At 39.8% G+C, this 21,497-nt stretch overlaps 1 protein-coding gene across 3 annotated transcripts in view; it reads right to left on the reverse strand.

The window, feature by feature from the left end:
- kcnh1a (potassium voltage-gated channel, subfamily H (eag-related), member 1a) overlaps window positions 1-21,497 on the reverse strand; it is a 38,996-nt gene that overhangs the window by 224 nt on the left and 17,275 nt on the right. For 2 of the 3 annotated variants that reach the window (XM_068719336.1, XM_068719328.1), the window contains 6 exons: window positions 15,458-15,615; window positions 14,059-14,330; window positions 10,117-10,316; window positions 8,337-8,589; window positions 5,763-5,959; window positions 1-3,415 (listed from right to left, as the gene is read on the reverse strand). The exon at window positions 1-3,415 is cut by the window's left edge and continues 224 nt beyond it. In XM_068719336.1, coding sequence (XP_068575437.1) covers window positions 2,546-3,415; window positions 5,763-5,959; window positions 8,337-8,589; window positions 10,117-10,316; window positions 14,059-14,330; window positions 15,458-15,615 — 1,950 coding nt within the window. In that variant the 3' untranslated portion in view covers window positions 1-2,545. Of the gene's footprint in view, window positions 3,416-5,762; window positions 5,960-8,336; window positions 8,590-10,116; window positions 10,317-14,058; window positions 14,331-15,457; window positions 15,616-19,318; window positions 19,346-21,497 lie in introns of all 3 variants that reach the window. The other variant, XM_068719319.1, reaches the window with a different exon arrangement.

Here is a 21,497-nt window from a genome sequence, read left to right on the forward strand (position 1 = left end):
GGCCCGCTTTTCTGCCTCCGTTTGATTTCCGAACTCGTGTGCGCAGCAGTTTTGTGAATTCTCTGTGATAGAGAGGTCATAGATGATTTTAGTGCTTTTCCCTCTCAAAGCGCAAAGATCTTTGTAAAAGCAAACCCATAAAGACCCACAACCACGGGCTGTAAACAAAATGACTTCTCACTTCTGTGATGACATGCTCATTCATTTTTAAGTGAGCTGAATTTTTGATGAAAATGGAGCCACAGAATGTGTTGGGAGAAAAACTCTCAGCGTCTTTTTCCTCTCAGCCGTGTCAGTCGCAGCTCGTCTTTTGTCTTGATAAGAGAAAAGGCATGCAGTGAACATAAATTATCCATATGAATAATAAATAATATAGAATGATGGTTATTTTTGTGCCATGTAAAAGACTGTATACTTAAGATCCTGACTATGACTAGCAATGATTTTATTCTGGATTTCATCACACTGGCAAAAAAAAAACAAAAAAAAAAAACAACCTTTGATGGGTTCAGAAATTAGTCATATTTACCGACTTTCTTCCATTATTCATAGTTTTTTAAGAGCCTCAACTGATTTGAAATGTCTACTGTAACTGCATAATTATTGCTTGATGACAGAACTCTCTGCTTCATTTGATGTTTGATGCATTTTTTTCTGTGGACTTATTTTGGTTCTGTAATGAACGATTGATTTCAGTTACCACAGAAATACTAAAAAGCACATTTGTCTCTACACTCCGTCTTCTCACTCAATCCCCCATACTGATGTCTATTCTCCGTTGCGTTTCCAATATAGTACTCATTTATTTACATTGATTTATTTCGATTAATCCTTCCATCAATCAAACAATGTTGCCATACAGTACAGGCAAGAAGGATTGTTGATCTGAAACAACCCTCATCTAAAATCGTTTCTAAAACACCCATTTTGTTATTGTGTAAGTTCATTGCTCTGTAATTTATGTTTTCCTTTTTGTTGAAATGGAAATTATGTAAAAACAAAAATTTGAATTTAAAGAGAAAGTCATGACATTTAAAAAACTTACTGTCTGACCCAATTACCATTACATTGTTTAAATCAAGTTTTTGGCTTCTTTGTTAACCGGAAAGGCGAGAATTTTTTCTTCACAAATTCAAGGTAACACTGGGTGAGTAATTGATACACAAATAATCATTTTGAGGGTGAAGTATTCCTTTAAATAAAGCATTTTTTTTTACATTTTGTACTACCATGCCAATTGCAAGTGCCTTCATCATTTCAGGTGTTGATTGTAAAAAGAAAAGTTATTTTTTAAAGCGATCGCTTGTTCTTCGCCTAATCATTTTTGATTTGTGTCCCTTATTAATAGTCAACATGTATCTGGTGTTATTTGTTTTCTCTCCAGTGAATGCTATTACAGAGAAACAGTAAATCATGCATGCTATCTGCTGTTATATAAAAATGTACCTCAGTGGCCAATAAAGGCGAAAATCATCACTAAAACAAGTTCCAGTGACTATCTAGGTCTGTTTACACAAACAACTCTGCACTTTTTTATTTGAATTATAAATACATTTCATTTTTAGAAATATTGTGCAAAAGGGCATTCATCATTATGTTCTTGACCATTTTAAAATAATGTAAGGGGAACAGCCACTGTCAGTACCATCTGCACCACCTAATTATGCATCACCTAATTATGCATCTCAAGCTAAAAACGCATGGCTCTCATACATCATGTATCATGTACATGTATCATGTGAGGTCGTAGTGTTTGTGTAGAACAAATACTACATATCCAGAAAGATGGACAACTTGCTCACTGCTGCCTTTTCATCAAGCCCATCTCTCCATGGTTTATGGGAATTATAAGCGCTGCTGAAAAAATGTCTTTGAAAATCTGATTGCTTGGCCAGAGTTGTATAATTCATAATGATCCTGGTGGTTGATATAAGAACAGTTCATCAATTCCTTGAAGGAAATGACTCTTGAAACTGTGTCAACATCTGGAAAGATCGTCCTTTCCCTCTGTCGTGGTGAAATAATGCAAATGACATCGCTACGTGGCCTCAATCAATCAAATATGCACAATCTGCAATTTGAGGCACACGTCTATTTTATGTGACATGCAAAGAATCTCATTCAAATGATTCATCACAAACCAGTGGGTCATGCGGTTTCTAGTCTCTTCCCAACAGAGATACAACTATGGTCTTCTGTTATAACGCTCTCTAAAATCGAGATAAAAATCAAACCGCTCGAGCTATTTTTCCATTAAAGTGCGATGGAAAAATAAATCAAACTTATGTACAAACGTAGAGCTGTCAGTGTTTTCGTAACCTCCGAGTGTTCAGTGTTATGACAACAAAATCTGGGCCGCGACCTCGACGTTCCCTTGCTAAGCGACAGGTACACCCCTGTGATAAAGGCCGGTGCGTCTTTAAGACCACGCTGTTGCCTAATCTAAAAAGGTGTGCCCGATGCAGCCTCAGCTATCCAAGTCATCTGGATATTACTGGATTCCTGCAGAGTGCGCAGTTAACCTGATGAGTTAACCCTCCACCCCTCAAGAGAAGATGTCCTCTTTGTCCAGCTCTGGTGACACAGGTCTAGAAATGTCAAAAAGTGGCTGCGGAGAGCCAGCACTTGATCTCCTCGCCTTGAGGAGTTGAAGTGCCTCTGTGAGTTGCGCCTCCAGACCGGACATCCGGTCATCCAGGCTCTTGAGATCGTCCTTCAGCTCCAGCTTGAGCTCCTGGAGCGACGCCTGAAGCGTTTGCTCCGGGATGGGGTAGAAGGCGTGCCTGGTCTCCGGAGGCTGGACGGGACTGCGGTCCTGGGGCGTCAAGCGGAATTCGCCCACCTTGTCCAGGCGCAGGTCACTTTTGGTGATACCGCTGTCGCATGAGTCCGTCTTCTTTAGAGACGTCTGTGACTCGTGCGCCTTGGTCCGTTCGGGTAAAGTCTCCATGGATTCGGCTTTGGACACTTTGTTCCAGTTGTCGGCTTTGACCATGGACTCCTTGAAGAGACCCCAGCCTTTGACTTTGACTGGTTCATTAGCGCGGCCTCCTATCAGAGACACAGGTGCTGGTACCTGCAGCTTCGCCTTGTCTGAGGGAGGACATTTGGGGGGTGTCGAAGATGCAGGCGTTGAAGACGAGGGTGTTGCTGGGCTTTCCGTCACTGTGACGATGCTGGTAGTTGTGATGGCCGCTTTAGCGATGGGGATGTCCACGTACACGGGGCCCTTCTCGATATCATGATCATCTAGATCGGGCTTTCCGGGCACCAGGCGGGCTTCCTTCTGCTGTCGGAAGCGCTGGAAGAGTTTTCGTACCGGGTGATCCGGTGGCAGATTCAGAGGGGCTTCATTCTTACGTCTCTGCCGCTCCTCTTCCTCTCGTTTCACGTCACTGATCTTTCGGAAGACGATCTACAAGAGAATTTAAAGTTATGACTAAAACACCATCATAACCATCAGGTTTGTTTTGAATGACGAAAGCACACGAGCAAATGTAATCGTTATGCCTCTTCTTTAAAATCGTATGAAGTGAAGAAATAGAAGTAGAAAACCTGATCAAAATCGTTTAGATGAACAGGTGTATCCATCTTACCGATTGCACAGTTTGTGTGAGAAAGACTGCCAATGTTTCAAAATGTGTGTGCTTTGTAAATGTAACCTTTAAAGAGGCTGGTCCCACGACACAGAGGGAGGGTTCCTATCATGCCTCTGGCTTCAGTCGGTGAAGACACGCTGTCATACTATCAGCTTATCACAATGAGCCTATGCCAATTAAAAGCTAAAAATAAAATACATGTTCTATACGTCTATGTTCTTGGGTAGTTTTTGTTTTCCCGGGTATAACGCTGAAACATAACACAAAAACATCATTTTTTTAAAAAGCAAAGACAACATACATTTTCTTCTCAGTCTCATAGCATCAATTTTTTTCACTACTTAAACCACTCAAATGTCCTCACAAGCTCCATTTGAAGGCAGCGTTTGGCTCCTCATTCAATCCCTCTCTGGATTTCCCTGATGTATACAATCAGAAAGTATTGTACCCTGGTGAATAGTGAGTTTAAGGCAGCAGATGAGATTGCCTCTTTATATGCAGGCAATTCCATCTTACATGTACTCTCATGGGCAGGCTAACCTTACTTTGAATCAAGCATAGATTGGTAGCCACACTTGAGTTGTTGATCACAGCTGGTCCTTTCTGAAGGAAGGATGTCAGAGTGGCTTGAATGGAACTGTGTTTTTGTATGAAGTGCAGTATTGGTTGTTTCGCTTGTGCTCAGGTAGATACTTCTATTTTATCTCAAATTTACATTTTCTAAAGGATTTGTTGTTTAATATTTTATGTTCCTGGTTGCAGCCACATTTCTTGCCCAAAGTTAGATGATAAGAATGATACCACTCTTGTATTCAGTTAGACATGACGCCAGGAGACAGTTGGCTTACCTTTCAAAATGCTGATAAGTTGAAGCTCTAGTGTAAGTTCAGACAGGAAGACTATACTCATGCATGCCTAAGCCCATAGCTTATTTACCATACACCTGCCATCACTCATGCAGGTACACTCATTATTTCCTTGCTGTTATTGTTTGGGGCTGTCAATCATATCAGCTGTCTAGATCAGCTGGTCTCTAGCCAATAGCACAAGGACATCATTAGCCTATCATCTTGCCGCTGTCTGTCTTTAAATATGATTGTCTCTCTACCTTCAGTACGTTCATGCTGCTGTTACGGAACCCTCCACCTCCCCATCTCCGCCCAGTCTTTGCAGATTCATCAGCCTCATCAGCCTCATCAGCCTCATCAGCCTCATCAACCTCATCAGCCACCATCACCACCAGTGTCTGGACTCCACGGGGGGGATTTATATTGTTGCCGCTCAGGGCAATCACAACTGGATCACAAATCTCCTCGTCGAGTTCAAGCGCCAAAGAATTTCTGTGTAACTCATTAACGCATCATCTGTCATAATAAATGTTAACTACTAATCATTCACTTGTCTCTCCTGATTGAAATGAGTGCTTTTGGACCACAGAGCCAGGCTAGCCGTTTCCCCCTGTTTTCAGTCTTTGTGCTAAGCTACGCTAACCATCACCTGGCTGTAGCTTCATATTTTAACTGACAGACACAACAGTGTTCATCAATCTTCGTATATATCTAACGCTAAGCAAAAACGAGACTGAGCATATTTCCCAAAATGGCACACTTTTCCTTTAACATGAAACAGAGAGAGAGAGAAAACTCTGTACCTGTAGAAACTGTAAAAAGAAAATCACTGTACTCGCCAACACATATTATTATGTGACCTCTGGGATGCCCAGTGCAAAAGAATCACGGCAATTATGGCTTGTAACCAGGATGCAGAATGTCCAATTAAAGTTCAAGCTCTTATTAAAAATGATGGTTTGGTCAGAGGAAAAGTAACAGATCAAAAGGAGCTGAAAATCCAATTACCTTTATTTTGAGAAGCAGTCAAACATAGTTGTACTTTCTCTCTGTAGTGGCCCCTTTCTAGCATTTTTTCTTGTCAGTCTAATGGTAAAATGAAAATGTCTAAATATTTTTCATTAATTGTTTTCCGTTCATAACACATAGTGTAAAACTTGAAGAGAATCGACTCAGTTTAGAAATGTTTTTTTTCTAACAAGTTTAAAGTACACAGCTGTTGATGAGAGAATGTCTTCAGACATTAAAAGTACTCAAGCCCACATTTGAACTCAGTGAATTTCTCTATCTTTGCTCTATCTGAAGAGTCACTCACCCTTTTCCGCAGGTTGTAAGTGAGCAGCAGATTCCTTGAGAAGTGGTTGGAAAACGCCGTGTAGAACTCCAGCACCTTCTGCAGGGCGTCTCGTTTAATGACGTGGAGATCGCAGTAGGTCAGAGCTCGGACGTTGGCGCAGGCTTGAGCGAGAGTCACTTCTTTCCAGAAAACATCCCCGAAAACGTCTCCCTTACCTGCAGAGAGAGGACACCGATTAAACCAGGTGATTCTTCTAAAGCGTAAAGTAATAGAGAAATAAGTCACCTGTTAATTCACTACCGCTTTCTATTGTTTTATTAATTACTTGATGGCTTAAATAATGGTTGATACATTTTTTAATGCTTTAGAAATTAGTTTTAGGCCTTTTATTAGAACAAGTTCTGGGTTGCCAGGTTGTGTTTGCAGGTCTCCCTTTATGTATGTTACAATTCTAATGCGACTGTGATGTCCATATCAAATAAAATAAAATAAACATATAAGTAAAAAAACTAAATTCACAATTATATATCTGTTGCACAAACACAAATATTTCTTGTTTTAAATAAATGTAATAGAAATCCACAAATATATTTATTTATATTAAGGATTTTTAATTTTTATCCAAAACATATTTGGATTTATATGCAAACTGTTGAACCTGCACTTTTCTGCAGTTTTTTGAGACACTGCTGAAGTCAGTCGATTCACAAATGCATTTTTTTCAATAGGGAATTATCTGTAGCAAATCAAATGTCTCCTCCATTTTCAACCAATCACATGAGCGCACCCCCACGAGGGTTTACTACGTCATGCACAGGGTGGGACAGACAGCTAAAGCTTCGGTGAAATGGTCCAAATATCTGATTTGTTCATCCAGAACAAGTGTTGAAACAACCAAAAGTGGACAGAAAGGTCTGTGAAGATCCCCAAAACAATTCAAACCAAGCAAAACAGAAACCACGATGTTTCATGAAACATTTGTCTCTTTAGCTCTTTAATTCATCAGAAGTCCACAAAAACGGAAGTTTGACCTTCCGTCGAGAAAAAAGCAGCAGGAAATCTGTTAGCTTATAAAATAGCTCATGAAAGCTATTAATTCTAGTATAAACCTGCAAAAAGCCTCTTAGATATTTGAAAAAACTCAAGTATTTATAAGTGCTCAACATGCCGTCATTTGTGCAGCACAGTCGGAGCTGACCAGTGAGTCATATAGAGAGAGAGCACTATTTCAAGTTTGAATGGCTCCATGTGACCATCTTCAACTATGGACCATGAAGTGTTACGTTATCAACATTTAATCAACAGCTCCTCACACCGTGTGACTGCAGAAAATATGCAAACCTTTTTATACAACAACATCTGATTACTTCTTTCAAATCAAACTATCACCGTTTCCAGATAAGTTTCAATAATGAAGACATTTAGAGCTCCTGTTCGTAGAGCCGTCTGACAGCACCAGACTGAGGACGACTCCTTGGATGCTCTGTCTTGTTTGTGTACTTTACATGTTTTAGATCTACAGTGCCATTAGGCTAATGAAAATCAGTTTCATAGTAGAGACTTGATCGTGACTTCAGGCTCCACTACAGTCTGCAGCTGGATCAATGGCTTTAGCCCGACAGTATATCGATTGTTGCGAAGAGGAACCGATGGTAGGTTATTGACAAAAAAACGCCACAACGGTGTCTCTGGGCCTGCCAGAGCATTCCATCCATTATTCACTAAATCAATTATCTGGCAAATTAAAATGATGAAATTGTTTAAAGGAAATACTCTCCTGGAATTCAACCAGGCCAGCATAGGCAAGAAAAATTTGTATTTATTCTATATATTGATAACAAAGATAGCCTCCATCATTAAATCACATCAAGGTGCAATGGAAGAATAACTGGCCTCGCAAATATCAGCAATTGGTCTGCTTCTTTCCTTATCAATATACACTATGCGTGGGTTACTACAGTTCAGAGTACTTCAGTGTCAGAGTGGGACAGGGTCTAAATTATACTTTCATCAGGTCTGGTATGGTGTCATGTTACTGCCTCAGGGTCTAAGTGTCAATATAATCCAGACCGTATCCAAATGTTTGTCTGTGAAATCCTGAGTTCATGACTCAGCAGAAAAACGATCCCCAAACATCTGTTTACACTGCAGGCAGAAAGTGAGAAAAGGAGGATTTCCAGTAACAGGAATATAGTGTTGCTATGCAAAACTGTTTCGTTAGAACAGTACCGGAGGCCAGTGTGACAAAAAGAAAAAAGTACACTGTCATTCCTGCCATATTTTTCGGCGTTGATGTGATCTAAGATAATACATTCTGACAGCAGAGAGATACTGTAGCAGCACATCTGCATCTTAAATATTTGCTCGGCTGTCACATTTTTAATTTAAAGCTTAAGAAATCAGAAAATCTGAAAACTTGAGCAGAACTGGGGCAGATCCGTTGACAGTTGGGAGGAACGGGAAGCGTTGACCGCCTCTCTCATGAAATAAATATAAGCTGTGAATTGCATTTTTAATTATGTCATAAATGCTCAGTGTAATCTAGTGAAAAGACACGCAGCAGGAGCGGTGAAAAACGGACTGTAAACTTACCTAAAATGGCCACCACCTCGTCATCCTGGATGACCTCCAGCGATCCCGACACCACGAAGCAGAGGCTGTCCACGCTTTCTCCAGCGTGGTAGATCAGGTCACCGGGGGCACAGTGGATGGTCTGAAACTCCATGGCCAGCGCTCTGAGACACCCATCGCTGGCCAGCCGGAAAGCCGGGTGCTCTTTGAACACCTTCCGGTTGAGATGAACACAGATGTCTGCCCTCATGTCCTTCGGACAAATCTGCAACACCTGGAGAGGAGCAAGAGTGGAGACGAGAGCTGTATGACGATTTTGTCTTTCATCAGATAACAATGAATTAAACATTAGAGCTGGTGGACAGTCTTCAGCTGGTCAGACGAAGACAACCATAGCTTGCCATCTTTCACAATCTTTGACATACATACAGATATATATATATATATATATATATATATATATATATATATATATATATATATATGTATTATATGTATAATATACAGTATGTATGATTGGTAAGCTGCCAGCGACCGACTTCACTGTTCCACTTGACAGCACCAACAATGAATGTCAACATGTTTTAATGCGAGTGGAACCATTCATCACATTTCACTGCTTATGTTTAGTGTGCGGAAGGTGACGTTACGCCCACACAGGTGATTCATTTGGTATATTGCTCCTGACCAGAGCGTACAAAGGTCACAGGTTCACTCAATTAAACATAAAAGCATCACTTTCTATATTTGCCTCGTTAACAGCTGTGCACAGAAAAGCGCCCTGTGTTCCCATTGGTCAATTCCACAGAACACATATTCAACAAAAACAATTCAGACATGCCAAGTCTGTTTTTGCTGCTTTCTTTTTCAGTAGGTTTTGGGAAACACTTCAACCGTATCCATTGGTTGGGACTAATTATGTCCAGTATGAATTATGTTCTGTGGTGGAGTCTCACACGTCCACCCACCTCTCTGCTGTGTGTCACTGAGTGGCAGCATGTTGTTGAAGTACACCTAATCAACAGGATGCCAGGCCATCGCTGGGCTCTGCCTTTAAAATCTCTTTGAAGATGAATGTCAAGCAAAGAGGGATTATATGCCATTTTTAGACCCTTTAGTGTGGCCTGAAGCCAGACAAATAAATAAAACATAGCTGCAGCGCAAGCTCAACATATAAAGAGGACAGAATCAGTATCACGGTTTGATTATGACTACAGATTTGCTGGTGAAGTTATGTTTCTAATTTGAGGTAAAATAATACAACTTTTTCCATGATTGGATTTTGGACAGGTGGATTTAAAATGGGACGCAGCGATATGAATGCTGCCTTGCTTCGAATCAATCAGAGCGGCACCGGTTCAATTTATCTGCTGCCAGCTTTAAATGCTTAATTTCCCCACACTGAAATCATTTCAGCATCATCTGAATTCGAAAGGATGGCTGGTGATAACCATTGCATGAACAGCATCCCACTGTCTGATTGTCATAAACGGCTGCTACATTCAGCCACAGTGACAGTTTTTACAAAAATGAAGAATGAAAAGATGACTTTTTTTATTTAGTGTTAGGGAGCATCAACATCATACGTTTGTTTTCTGGTTCGCAGCAAACCGAAAAAAAACCTTAAATTCTGTAATAATTGTATTTCTATACTATTTATATTACACAAATGATGCTGCATTTGTATACATTTTTAACAATATTGCAATTAACACATTATGTCAACATTGGTTAGCTTAAGAAATACCAGGATAACAACCAGTAACCACATGTTTTATGGGAGGCATTAAAGAAGACGCACCTTTTCCGTGTCTATTCCCCGAGACATGGACCAGGTGGAGGCGATGTAGTCCATAACTCTTTCACTCAGGCCCTTTGGCACCTGGTAGAGCTTGAGGAAGTCCCGGACGCTGTTAATCATCTCATGGTAACGATTGGTGTTGGCGTACATCTGCTGGAAGATTGTCGTCACATTACCAAAGATGGTGGCGTAAAGAAGAGCTGTGGAAGTACAGAGAAGGGAGGAGTTTCATTTATACGTTTGATACAACATATTAGGTATTCTTCAACTTTTTAGCTGCTTGAATGCACTTGTAAACACACGGTTACATTACAATTCAGTACATTTAAAGTTGGAACATGAAAAATTCCAAATCAGGATTCACAAGCACAAAACAAAATGTGAAAATCATGGTTTAAAATGCCAAACATCTCAGATACCTGTTTATGGGACATAAAAACATCCACAAACCTGATTTACGAGGATATAAACATCTCAAAATCGTTGTTTATGGGGACACATAAATCTCCGAAATGTGGTTTATGAGCTTCAAAACACAGGTGGCATTAAAATAAACTACATCACATGATATATCAGACCAAATGTGCAATATATATATATATATATATATATATATATATATATATATATATATATATATATATATATATATATATATATATATATATATATATATATATATATATATATATATATATATATATATATATGAGTTTTGTGTGGTGAGAATTTTAATCAATCACGTGGGAAATTAACAGTTACTACTCATCATTCCTTTCAAATATAATAATCAAAACTCTCACCAAATGGGAAGAACAATAAGTACAGCTTTGTGTTAAGTGTGTGTGTGTGTGTGTGTGTGTGTGTGTGTGTGTGTGTGTGTGTGTGTGTGTGTGTGTGTGTGTGTGTGTGTGTGTGTGTGTGTGTGTGTGTGGAGGCATCCATCCTAATACAGTTACAGCGTACTAAATAAGGACATCTTTTCTTAACGTGTCTTGTGATAGAAGAATTCAAGAAAGAGTACTGCAGTGCATCTCTGAGGTGGTTGGGTGGTTGAACTGGTGCAACAGCTGGAGTGTGTGTGTGTATGTGTATGTGCGTGTGCGTGTGCGTGTGTGTGTGTGTGTGGATCAAAGCTATCAGATGTCTGCCCTATGCATGTAGTGTTCTCTTGGCAATGGAGCCCTAATTAGCCCTGCTAGAAGGGAAGGAGAGGATACATACCAGGCACACATTTCAATTATCCGCAGACGATGACAGTAACCTGTGTATGTGTTTGTGCGTGTTTGTTTACTTCACAGCGCACAATCAAAGACAAACTGCGAAGGGAATAATACTAATTAAAAAGCGCTCAAAACTCCTCAAGGGCGAGGACAACCACATCTTTCATCCTTTCATCACCATCACTCTCTTGCTGCGTTATCACGACCAGTATGATATCACCGCAACGCAGAGGACACGCTATTGGTTATTACAGATCAATACGGGTTTTAAGGCGGGTAAGGTCTGAGTCAATTAAAATCAGATGATTTGACAATCATCTTTCTTTTTTCTTTTTTTTTGGAAGTTAACAAAAGTTCCCGGGATGACTGCTTCCTGAAGCTTCAGCGCAGATGGCACAACGCTCGCTTCTCTGATAAACAGAAAATGCTGCAACAAAAGGAAACTCAATCTGTCCCTGTGGAGCGCCGCTCCATCTCGTCCCCAACATCGCTCCGTTACTTGCTGACGTACACAACTTCGTCGCAGCGGTTGCTCGGCATCCAACAGCTGGCTTGTTTGAGGGCTAGTTATGAGACCGTTGTCAGAAACTCAACCCCCAGGCCATCGGTTGCTATAGAAACAGGACATATGTATAGTGCCCCCGTTTCCCATGCCCCCCCCCCCCGCGCTCCCAATCCCTCGTCACACTGTGATCTCCTACTGCCAGCTCCGATCCAGTGCTGGTGGTAAAAATAGAACAGTATCAGAGCATCCATATTTCATAGAGAACAGCCATGGACTACAGTAGATCGCATCTACAACTGAATCATCCTGAGGCTTTTTAGATATTTAGATTCGTATCTCACAATGAAAAATTTCTACAAGTCTGCAGATGAGTTTTTTTGACGACAGTGTATGCTTAAACCTGAGCAGCCAAACAGGTAGAAAGAGAGAGAGAGAGAGGAGGGGAGACACTCATCCTCTCGTCTCAGGGTTGAGATTTTGGCAGAAACAGAGGTGAGGCGTGATTACAGAGGGATCGGAGGCAGCAGTGTGCAAAATTGATCCGGCGGTCCGTTATTGCTTGGAGGTGTTGCTCTCTGCGTGCAGTCACACATAAATGCGCCGCGGTGTACACCGTATGAGCCGCACAAGTAGAAGATTCCTCGTAAATGTTTAATATTGAAACGTGGAAAGAGGGACAAGCTGTGAGAATATGCCTCCTTCCGATCAGATACGATGTTTTGTTAGTTAGCGGAGGCAGGTTTCTGCATTGTTATTTATGTCTGCAGCAAAACTGGTTAATTATCTGTTTGGTAAACCACAATATAGGTGACTGTAAATGTCACTTTAGCCCAATTCTTTTCAGATACTAACGTATATGATGGCCGTTTTTTTTGTCCAAATGTATCACTCATATGTTTTACCAAAACACACACAGCCCTACAAATTAACAGCAAGCCACAGAATGTGGTAAAAAATGCTCCACTAAACTCCAGCCTCTGAGGAGTAGCTGTCTTATTCGCCGTTTCAGCTGCTTTTCTGAGGCATTTCAGACAGGAGCCTTGTGTGAGCAAATGCATCACGCTCCAGAAAAGCTGAATAATTCAGCACAACATCACACAGAAGACTGAGGTAATGAGTCTAATGAAGGCAAGAACAACAAAGCTCCTGCTGTATGTCACAGTATTAAAGTGGACAGAGACAGCAGCGTCGACGAGAGACTGAAAAAGAAACTGAAGAAAGCTACAGATTGAAAACAATCTGAAACGTATTGAAGCTTTCTTATTTCTGCATTGTTTAAATGTCACATACATTGCTATACTGTCTCAGTGGTTTCTCAGTATTTCCCCTAGAAGCTCTTCTGTACAACTGGTCACAACAGTGATGCAGAAGCCTGTTTGAAATGTGCACACATCTGGGATTCTTTCAGTGATTCAAATAAACATCGTGTTGTGCTCACGGACAACTTAGAATATCAGAGCTTTTTAGGATTGAGAATGGAGACGCCAGCTTCCTGTTGCAGACCCAGAAAAATATTGATAAATAGCGACATAAAATAGCCTCAAACTGAGTCACTCGTGGTTGAGGTCAATGCTCAGTCACAGCAGAAGTGACACAGCGAAATGCATCTGTGCGTATTGAAATATCTGGTTTTAGAAACTTGGTGACATACGGATCACTCTTTTTCAAATTTACAAAATCAATGTAATAAGAAATTAACTATGCAACCATTCTTTATCAAGACATCAAAACTCAGCCACATTTACCTGCTACAAAAAAAAGTAATAGTTGTATTTAACGCACGTCATCATTCAACATGTTAGTTTCAATAGGTAAACATTTGTAAAGTTAAACTGTGCCGAACAACTCCTGTGCTTTAGGCTTGGAAAGGGTTTTTCAAGTGTGACTTTCCGTTAAAGGAATATGCTGCACGGTAGGCAGCAGGCAGTGAAAGTCAACAAAAGGCCTATTATACCGTACATCAAATAAAAGCTGCTGTCCGTAGTTCTGGCACTGAACTACATTCAACCTGAGCAGCATATGCTGGCTTACAGGAGAGTTGGAAATATTGCTCAGCTAATCATCTGTAAAGTTATATTTTCTGAACTTTGATGGCTCCATTCATAATTAATTTATTCACCTGCTTCTGTGGACTGTGGCTTTAAAGAGCATATTTAACGTCTCATGTATCATGTATCTGCTACATTGGATGAAAGGTAAAACGCCTCCACTCACATCCAATCATCATCATGGCCACCGCAAAGATTTTCTCTCCATCTGTGGTCGGGGCGATGTTACCGAAGCCGATGCTCGTCAGGCTGGTCATGGTGAAGTACAGCGAGGTGATGTAGACCGAGTCTTTGTTGGGCCCGCCCTCCCACTTCCCTAACCCGCTGACGTTGAAGCGGTACGGTGTGCCGTACGTCTCAGCCAGGATGTAGAGCCAGCTGTCCATGCGCACGTAGTTGGTTTCTTCATCGATAACCTCGTAATCGCCGATGCTGAACCTGGAGCGGGGAGAGGAGGAACTAGTCATGCGACAAATAATCAGTTATGTAGTGGCCGTTTCTGTTAAATAAAAACAATTGTAGCGAGGAACTGAAAATGTGTGGTACATATTCAAAATGAAACAATACAGGAGCTACATTTCTAATGGTGTCTGAGTCTCAGGTTTGCTGCACTCATTCAAGTTTGATTATTCTGTCGGGGACGATGAACAATGTTTATGATATTGGCCAAAGCCTCGCTTGTGAACCACAAGATTAAGCATACATGATAGCTTGCATATTAACATTGTTTGAAGTCGTGTCGATGTGTTGTGGTTATGAATATACTTGAAGATGTCTTGTAATCCTGATTCATGAGGTACGGGTCAAGCGTCTGTCTTGACATGACAATGTGTGCCACTGCTTATTTTGCATAGTTGGAATTACATCACGATACATAAAACATCATAAAAGTCATAATACAACCAATTTTCTTTGTTTCTATGTATGCACGACATCAACTTGTCATTATGGCATATGTGTGTGTGTGTGTGTGTGTGTGTGTGTGTGTGTGTGTGTGTGTGTGTGTGTGTGTGTGTATATACACACGTTCTCATAAATATAGTAAATCAATACATGATGGAAACTCAATGGTTCCTTCACACTTGCCCCCTGTAGAGCAGATGATCTGATTAGACTTTAGAGGCCTGCACGCCATACATTTACATATTAATGAGATGTAATGTAAATAGAATTCTCTTGAAACCACTACTACTCTTTCAGGCTTTAAGGTACTAAAAACATACAGTTTTGATGCGTGGAAACAAGCATGTTGGCTAAAAATAACTGCTAATTAATGGATTCATTAGATTAACAGGCTCCGCTATTAGTTAATCACAGTGAAGGCAGTCTATCACAATTTCTTATGTAATTAGTACGCATAAGTACAGTGGTGGGAAGTAACTATGTCCATTTATTAAAGTACTGTACTTAAGATTCATTTGGAGGTACTACAGACATGGAGAACAAATCTAAATGCAGATTGTGTCTTTATTCTTTATTCATTATTCAACATTTACTTCATATTTTTAAGTTAAAGCAAAAACTTGTCTATTGCCAACAATAAAAAATAACTGTCTTGAACATACCAAATGCATGCCAGCCAGTGAGCGGCCAGTCCAAAAACACACACCAGCAGGACCAGTACAGCCGCCCCGTACTCAATGTAGTGATCCAGTTTACGGGCAACCCGACCCAGACGGAGAAGCCGGACCACCTTCAGTGAGCTGAACAGACTGCTGATCCCCTAAAACAGGAGTGAAAGAGACACAGAGGCAGACATCAGAAACAAGATTTATTCAAGACAAAAAGTATAATTTATATATTTAATGAAAAAGTTAATACTGGAATTATTACTTTCTATTTGTGATTTAAATTGAATGTTACCCAGCACCTGAAATTATATTAATACAAAGATCATGCCGATTTGATACATGGCAACACTTAAAGTCCCCGTTATTTAGCATTTATAAGCACTATATTAACAGTTAATAAACTGTTTATTACACCTTATTATGTAATTATATGTAGCTACGAAGACATTTATAAGTGTTTATTAATGTGCAGTGTTTGTCAACAATTAAACAATTGACCTCTGTACTCATATAATATATAATTAAAGCTGCGTTTTACTAAATTATCATGCATTATACGTTTAATGACAAGACTCTAATGGGTCCTCACAGGAGGAGTTATAGTTATTGACAAATATATTTTAAACAGTTATATATGCTAACATCTACATTCTAATTTGATATAAACCATAAGGGATAATTAGGGGGTTTAAAATAAAGTGTTGATTCATACATTTTTGTTGTATGTATTCAAAGTATATCATTTTTTTTGCCGTTTACTTATTTGTGATGGATTCAATTAAAAAACTTCAGTTAGCAAACCTCAGCTGAATATCACACTGAACAATGATCTGCCTTAATCCGCTTTCACTTTAAACTTTTGTATTCATCATATGTGCACATTAAATATGATGAAGTTATGCACCTGGGTCTTTGCTCAGGGTCTTACTTCCACACCAGATATTGAACAAAAAACACATCAGAGCACTTTAAAGCATTTTAAGGAATCGATATGAAAGTGGATGAACCTACAGCAAATGTGATGCGAAGATAACAGTAACCACAAACAAGACGGGGCATAAACACACGATTCAAAGAGCGAACATATGCTGACTTGATTTTAAAAACATTCCCGTACAAAGTGATGAGATTTTACAACTTCTAGTCGTTACATAACCAGCAGCTGAATGTCTACTCAGCTTAAATGAATCTATTGAAACACCCACTCAAACAGACAATTGCAGTCCCATCAGTTTGCTGCTGGTACTCTGGTGTGCGCACACACACGCACACGCGCACACACACACACACACACACACACACACACACACACAGGCAGGGTTATTGATTTGCTAATGTGCTGTGGTCTGCAATGCGAGTTCAACTGCAGCGCTGGCTGTCACTTGATCTGATCTAGCTGCCTGCCAGACACCTCGGCTTCCCTCAAATCACTTTACAGACCTGAGCCCCAACAGAATTCGATAATCAGTGCAATCGTGTTTTTGAGTTCTGCTGCAAACTCAAGTTGGGAGAAAAGTTCATCACTCAATAGATTATAGAAATAGATTATAGATATTTCATTGAAGGGATAGATGGACATTCCTGGAAATATGCTTAGTTGCTTTTTTGCCAAGAGTTAAATGAGATGTTTGTACCTTTAAATGTGAAGCGAAATCAGGCAGGCGTTTAAAAGATACTACAGCATATTTAAAGCTTATTAAATAACATGTTTTTCCATTGTAAACATTTGGACAGGAACAGAAGTTAAAAAAAGTTGTTGGTTTTATGGTGATTGAAGTCTGTGTCCTCTGCTAACAGCCTTTATGCTAAGCTAGGCTAAAAGGGCTGTAATCAAACCGGGAGCATTGCCACCAGCCGCTCCCACTTATTTAAATTCAACATCAGAGTGAGGCGAGAAGATTGATAACATTCCCCATCCTGTATGTGTTAAGCGCAGTATATATTCGCCGCAGTGAAGCCGGCGCGTATGGTCGTGGCGCTTGGTCGCGCACAAATTATTTTTTTTAACTTTGAGCGCAATCACGTGACCGTCACGAATAAAAACACTATTTACGTGTCATGGGATTATACAAAAAAAAAAAGCATAATTTTTAGATGCAATTTTTTTCAGACAGGTGGTCTTAGAAATATTCATTTGAGTAAATATTTTCCCAGTCAAATCAAGTTGTTTACAGGATAATTTCCCTTTGTTTCTTTATAATGCAGTTAATACTTGACTTAAATTAAGTAGTCCATGAATATGCGATATGAGTTTAGAAATAATTAAAATCCAGACAACGTTTCTTCTTTGTTTAATTAATACAAAAACAAAGATGAAAAAGTGAAAATGTATTCGCTTTCCTGCTGAGACTGTTAAAAAGAGAGTTCATTGAAGGCTAGATAAGAAAATACACCTACCAACATCTCTAAACCTCACTAATTAACACAATGAACTTTGATTGTTGAATTTTCACTCATCCCCCTGCTTACACTATTTATTGCTACACAAATTTCACACGCTTCAAAAAAGTGTTTTCATCTCACTTTTGGCAAGAAAGTAAAAGAAAGCGTATTTCCCAAAATGTTGAAGTATTCCTTGAAGAAATAGAGTCTTCATTGTGTAAAAAAGTAGTTTAATTACCAATTACAACTTTTTTTTGTACAATTTAATTTTTTATGCAGGAGGAGGCAGCATCTCCAACAAGCATTTCCCCTTATATTAAGTTTAATGCCTTCTTTTGAAAGACTTAATTATCCTATTAGATCATATTTAAAGATAATAAAAAATCTAAAATGTTCAATATCAGCTTTTCCTCGACAACTAAACAAGAAGATATTGTGATAAGATTGAAAGCTCGACCAGCAACTAAATGGACCTTGTGGTGAGATTGATATATTCATTTTAATTTATTATCAAATTACTTTGGACGCAGGTGTGGCAGGTTTCAAATTTTCATTTTGGAAAGGAGATATCCGTGTTTTATAAAAACTAAATAACAACTAATAATTTCACTATTATTAAACGTTGAAAAGCAGTTAAACATTATGAGCAACCTCTTACTATTTTAGGTTTATGAAGGAACCAAAACATTCTGTCGATCACTTGTACTCACTGTATTTACAACGTTTCCTCCCTCAAACCTTTTATCTGTTGAAATGAACTCAGTTATGATAAATTGTGAATTTCCATCGGTAATATTAGTTAGTGAGTAAAAGTGTGCAAGAACTTTTTAATGCTTCATAAGCTAACTTGTTCTACAATGTTAAATATCAGTATCAGTTAAATATTAAAATCTGACTTCTGACACCTGATTTGGTAAAGTTGGCAAAACAGGAAACTCAGGAAAAGATGCTGTCAAAAGTGGCTAAAAGAAAGAGGTGGTTCCTTTAATGCAAAGCACACTATGTTCAAAACTCATGTTATTAAAGCATATTTTCAATGCCAGGATGACTTGAATCTCATTGCTGCAGTCAATTTGTCACAAATGACATGTTTGTTACGGCCGACGCGAGGGCTGAATCGGCTCTCATGCAGCTTTAATGACGCCGTTGTCCATTTTCAAATTGTACTGGAGAACATAATCTGATAGATGTTATCTCCTGGCACTGAAAAGCTTCAGCAAGAAATAAAAAAAAAAAAAACTAGCAGCACAAATCTTGTTTTCTGTGACATTTATTTCATGCGTTGATGCTTCTGCCCTCATTGAGCCCCACAGCTGAAACGTTGGGGCAAGAATAAATGTCACAGGAAGCGTTTGAGCGTGTGCGACTAATGCCGTTGAAGCCTGTTCGTCAAGTGTGCGTGTGTGTGTCTTCACGTAAAATAAAAACACAAAACTGAAATATCATCATACTCTAAATCAAACTGAAGCCTACTTGAGTGACAGCTCGGTGGTTCCAATTCTTCCCATCACGTCCCATGCATGAATACAGGCAGAAGAGGGAGGGGGAGGAGGCCATGCAAACAGAACGGATGAAAAAGAAAAAGAAAAACGAAGCACAAGTAAGAGAGAAGACACTTGATCAGTAGTAAGCGATGAATAAACACATGACAAAATCAATACTCAGCCAAGGCTTCAAATTAAAAAGGAAACATAAAACCTTCTCTGTGTTTGTACAGCATGTGCAGTATGACCAAAGCGTTAACTTTTTTGCAGCAACATTAAGTAGTTTCACCTGCTGTAGTTTTGGGTTATCAGTCATTAGAAAGTGAAAAGACGAGATGTCTGTGGTTCAGTCTCGAGGTAACGCACGCAGCTTTAAGATTGCCAAGAACAACTTTGACAGCCACTTCTCGTTAATGATCCTACCCTCCCTATTTGGAAACCTGTGTGGGGTAAAACAGCCATCAAAGTTATTCATGTCAGTCGTTAAGGTCTGTAGCAGCAGCAGCAGCAGGATGTTTCGGCTCCTGCTTTAATAACACGGCCGATTGTTTACCCGCTCTCATTTACCCGTGCCATGGATTGCCTCAAAAGCAATTCGGAGCAAATTGGAGTCACTGAGTTGTTGCAGAGACGCACTGCAAGATGATCCTGGAAGTGGATGGTCATCTTTCATGTTGGTTTACAGCCAGTGGGTCCTCACTGTTATCGTAGACTAAATGCACACTTGAACCTCACAGAAAACTGTACTGTAAAGTGCAGGCATGCAACTAAAGAGCTACTGTCAATTCTATAAAATGTCAGAAAATAGTGAAAAATGGGTTGAAACGCATGCGCAGTGGAACTGGAGCTGTTATTTTGGAGGGTTATTGCAGACGGGGCTGGAAATAAAAGGGATGTTGTTCACTCAGGTGCTCTTTGGGTGAGCTCGAATAGATGGCTGACAATATGTAATAGGACGTTTTTAAATGGAAAGCATTCGTATACGTTTTTTTATTAAAGATCTTTTCAATAATTGTAATTCTCACCAATAAAGTAGGCTACTATGACACCCTCCCTGCTGCCGCCTCAGTGAAACAAATCAATCACCCTTAATGGTAGGATTGTGGCAGCTACTGAGCCTTACAGATACACTATTCAGGTCATTCTCTTATCCGTCAGTTCTCTACATTCAGTCTGTGCAATGCATGATGGTAGTTAGTGACTACTGCTGTATTATAGATTCATCTGGCGATTATTTTCTTGGTTAAATGTAACCTGTGGAGGTTTTTTACATCTAGTAGCGCTATGGAAGAGTTTTTAAGTGGAGCGGCAATATTTTCACACTATCCCACTGATCTCCAGGTGGCGGTGACACGCCAAGATATGCAGCAATGCACCAGCAAAGGCAGGAAAGAAGAAGACTATTAACGGGTAAACTTGGATGTAAACAATACAGTTAAGAAAAATCTGCTTTGCAAAATGTTTTATGAGAAGGGAAATGCTTTCGCTTTTCAACGCAAGGCTTTCGTTAAGACATCAACGATACTCACAAACGCAAACCAGCAGAATTTGTCTCCCAAAAGTAAGAGTGTGGCTCTTTTTAAATAGGTGTTGTACAACAACACACACGAGTAATACAGACAATACGTGTTATCAAAATGAATTCATTTTTGTTGATAATACTAAAAAGATCAAATTACAGCAGTCTTATCTTTTAAATCACAAAAGGTTGTAGTTTTTCCCTCCTGCTGACCCCCGACTGCTTCTGCTCCAGCCACTTGAACTTGTCAGCATTTAGGATGCTGAAACGTTGAAAGACTAGAAAGGGGACAAAATGCTGGACCTGCAAATACAACTCTGTGGCCCATCAACAAGCTTTTCTTTTTTTTTAAAAAAGCATTTCATATTACCTCGTACTGTGTGTGTGCTGCCCGACAGCCCCTGAGAGCCGACATACACTGTGCTGCTCGCTGTGACGCACCACGCCGTTTAATGCTTTCACAGCAGTTTACGATCGCAATAACACACACACACACACACACACACACACACACACACACACACACACACACACACACACACACACACACACACACCATGAGACGTGACATGTTTAAGCGCAGGCACGCACAAACACACACGATGATGCATTATTACAATAAAAACCGGCATGTGCAGAACCCCGAGGC

This window comes from Cebidichthys violaceus, unplaced genomic scaffold, assembly GCF_023349555.1.
Source record: "Cebidichthys violaceus isolate CVI_PGR_0920_01 unplaced genomic scaffold, fCebVio1.0.p SCAF_10, whole genome shotgun sequence".
Lineage (NCBI taxonomy): Eukaryota > Metazoa > Chordata > Actinopteri > Perciformes > Stichaeidae > Cebidichthys > Cebidichthys violaceus.